We start from the raw sequence: 3,965 nt of genomic DNA on the forward strand, positions 1-3,965 counted from the left end.
TTCTGCCTTTTGTCCATGTGGGGTTTTCCTGTTCTGTTTCAGGTTCTGGACACACATTAAAAAAAGTGAGTCTTCTTTTTATTTATTTGTTTGTTTGTTTGTTTGTTTGTTTAAATAGTTTATTGTCAAATTGAGGCTTTTATTTTAAATGGGAATGTGTTCCTGGCCACAAAGCCAGATGACGACTAGGGAGGAGATTTCCTGAGACATTGAAAATGAAAAAGACAAAGACTAGAGAGAGAGATTCATAGTCCTTTTGACAATGGAATACATAGTTTGCTGAGTTTTTAGAAAGTTTTTTTTTTATTAATGAAATCCTTTGCTTCAATGAAAACCTACCACCAAATCAAGTATGATAAAATAGATGTAAGAAGAGCTGAGGCAATTGAGATGGATGTGAGAGCCCAAAGATTCCTCTAACTGCTCACCCCCTCACCACTTAGAGTGGTCCCTAAAGCACTACAGCAGAATACATAGGGTTCCATTCAACACACTTTGAAAACACAGTCCTGGTAGTGCTCTGGAATCCTGGGTATGAGGGATTTCAAAAGGGCACCAGGTTTGGTCCCATGTACCAAGTAGAACCAAGTTACTGAGATGCCCAATGGTGATGGGGAAGAGATCACCAAAGAATTTGCTCTTTAGGAGTTCAGTTTCCTTTGCCCTGGGATTTTTCTCTCACTTCAATCCAATTTTCTCTTTGCCTTTCTCTCTGGAGAAAACAAAACTAGACTGAGAGTTTCCTGAAAGTCCCCAAGTCATTTCTTTACAGAAAAGAGAGAAGTAATCAATGGAAAAATAATTTCCCAACATTAGAGAAACTGTTTAAAAGGAAAAAAAAGATGCCCATAAACCTACTACTCAATAGAGAAATCATTTCTATTTTTCAGTATTCTGTCAGTCTTTGTTCATACATACAAACATTTGATTTTTGCACAGCATGTTATGAGCCCTGTCATTTACAAAAGTATTTAATTTACCCAGTTTTACAGATTAATAAGGTAAGGATTAAGGAAACTGAATAACTTTCACCAGATGATACCATTAGAATGTTTGAGCTAAGACTCAAGGTTACTACTCTACTCCAAGACTAGTTCTCTTTCCACTTCAATAGCAGCTGATACAGAACTGTAGATACCACTGGCTAAGTATCAGAGCCAAGGAATATTAAAATATAATTTAAGTGAACTCCCTACTAGTAAAGTTGCTTGTGATCCCAAAACCACACAAAATTTAGCATGTAATAATCAATTCAAACCCACAAGTGTGATGCACTAGCATATCAGACGAGTTGGAACATCTGGTTTAGTCCCAACCTCAACATCACTTTCATATGAGAACTTAGGCAATGAATTCTCCACATTTGTAAAATGAAGGGCTTAAGGTCTACTATGGCATGCTCCTCAGTTCCTGTGGGTCTATGACTTTACTATTCTGAGAAGAAATCACTTGTGCATGCGCTTCCTAGCCCTTAACCATAAAAGGTTTTCTAGGCTTAGCCACTGGGGCTCTTTTCCCTTCTTTTGATTCCAGGGTGTACCTGACTTGAATGTGCATGGTATTTTTATTTAAAAAGTCATGAAGTAGGGTGAAGATATAGAGATCATGGCAAAATAGCACTAGTAGTTAGAAAAGAAGGAAAAATGAAGAGATTGTACTGAGAAGACATGTCTTTATCTTGAGTTTCCTGTTTTGGTCTATAGGTAAGGAGGCATAGCATCTGCAAGTAGAAAACTCCCGTTCACTGAGAAAGACTCAGATCAATGTCTTACCAAGTGGAAAAATCATTTCTTTTGAGGCACAGAATCTCTAAGCAACCATGAAAAATGTCAGTATGATTACTGAGTTTGTTCTCCTGGGATTGTCCAGTGACCCCCAGATCCAGACCATGTTCTTTGTGCTGTTCCTGGGGATTTACCTCCTGACCCTGATGGGGAATCTGGTGATGATTCTGGTGATCAGGGTTGATTCCCGCCTCCACACACCCATGTACTTCTTCCTTGGACACCTATCCTTCCTGGATTTCAGTTTCTCCTCAGTCACTGTGCCCAAGATGCTACAGAGCTTCTTATCTCAGAAGAAGAGCATCTCATTGTGGGGCTGCATCACTCAGAGTTTCTTTTTCACTCTTTCTGGGGGAACAGAAGCTTGTCTGCTCTCTGCCATGGCCTATGACCGCTATGCTGCTATCTGTCACCCTCTGGTCTACACCATGATCATAAACAGATCTCTCTGTATTGTGATTGTGAGCATAGCTTGGACAGTGGGATTTCTGATTTCCTTGCTGAATAGTCTCTTCATCCACAAGTTGTATTTCTGTGGGTCCAACATCATACTCCACTTCAGCTGTGAACTACCTCCACTCTTTTCTCTGTCATGTACTGATCCCATTGTCAATGAGATTCTGCTCACAGTGTCCTGTTCATTTTTAGGGCTGCTGACACTTCCCCCGATCCTCTTCTCTTACTCTAGAATCATTTCTGCCATTCTGAATGTCCACTCCTCTAAGGGCCAAGTCAAAGCCTTCTCCACCTGCTCCTCCCACCTCACCGTGGTGCTCTTGTTCTATGGGACAGCTCTATTCAGGTACATCAGCCCTGCCTCAGGCTCAGTGTTGGAGCGAGTGATTTCCATTCAGTACAGTGTGATCACATCCTTGCTGAACCCCCTCATCTACAGCCTCAGGAACCAGGAGGTAAAGGCAGCTCTGCAGAGGATGCTGAAGCAACAAAAGTGTGCCTTATGGTAGAAAAAAATTAGTGTGATCCTGCTCAGGAAATAGAAAAAAAATTATCTCTGAAGTAGAAAGATTTTTATAGGCATAGAGCACTTGGGGAAGTTGCATTTCAATTAAATTCAAGTATTTGTAGGTGCCCAGTGGCTCAGTTGGTTGAGGGTCCAACTCTTAATTTCAGCTCATGTCATGATATCATGGTTCATAAGATGGAGCCTACATCAGGCTCCATACTGACAGTGCAGAGCCTGCTTGGGAGTCTCTCTGCCTGTCCCCCATTTGCACTCCCTCTAAAAATAAATAAATAAAAACTTAAAAGAAAAAAGAAAATGATAAATGTGACCCCATCTATCTCTTTAAAAAAGACTCAAGTATTTGTTTACACTCCAAAGCAAATAAACTATCACAAAAATGGAGGGTTGGGGAAAAGAGTTGGAGGTATAGGCTCCTATCTAGCAGCCCTTTGCAAAATAATCTGAAAGGGATCTTGGCTCCACTGAGAAGATAGCAGACCTGACACAGATAAAGTGTATATGGAGCAGAGCAGGGTGTCTGGTCAGATTGTTTATTTCTGGATGTGTCTTTGAGGATGTTTCCAGATGAATTTGAATCCATGAATTGAGTAAGGAAGATCACCCTCACCAATGCGGCACATTGTTGAAGACCCAAACTTCAACATTCTGTTGAAGGCCCAAATAGAACAAAACTGCAGTGGTAGGGTAAATTTTCATTTTCTAAACTGGAATGTTCATCTTCTCCTGACCTAAGACATTGGTGTTCCTGGTTCTTGGGTCTTCAGACTCAGATTGGAGCATACACTACTGGCTCCCCTGGTTCTTAGGCTTTTGAGTTTGGATGGAAAACACCACTGGCTCTTCTGGGACAGCTGATCATGGGATTTCTCAGCCTCCATATTCATGCCAGCCAATCCCTCATAATAAATCTCTTTTTCTACACTTGCCTTTGCCAAAAGGTTGAGAAGCAATGTCTAATCTCTTTTCCTATTCTATCTATTCTACTGTATTCTATTCTATTTTATTCTATTCTACTCATTCTGATTTCTTGGAAAAGTGTGACCAGTAAAGCAAGGAAAAGTGAAAAATAAAAATTAATCAATTGTCAGATTGAAAAATCAGTATATTGTGACTATTTTATTTTTCTTCAACTCCCTTAACTGAGGTCTCACATTTAAAAATATAGCATGTGTATTTGATCTAAATATATATTATAT

General features: G+C 39.9%; 1 protein-coding gene across 1 annotated transcript; it reads left to right on the forward strand.

The window, feature by feature from the left end:
- The first annotated feature begins 1,819 nt into the window (after positions 1 to 1,819).
- On the forward strand, positions 1,820 to 2,749 carry LOC115305232 (olfactory receptor 8S1-like). The gene has a single exon (XM_029955508.1). It carries the CDS (start codon positions 1,820 to 1,822, stop codon positions 2,747 to 2,749), a length of 930 nt encoding a protein of 309 aa, XP_029811368.1.
- Positions 2,750 to 3,965: the final 1,216 nt, after the last annotated feature.

Source organism: Suricata suricatta, chromosome 10 (genome assembly GCF_006229205.1).
Source record: "Suricata suricatta isolate VVHF042 chromosome 10, meerkat_22Aug2017_6uvM2_HiC, whole genome shotgun sequence".
NCBI lineage: Eukaryota > Metazoa > Chordata > Mammalia > Carnivora > Herpestidae > Suricata > Suricata suricatta.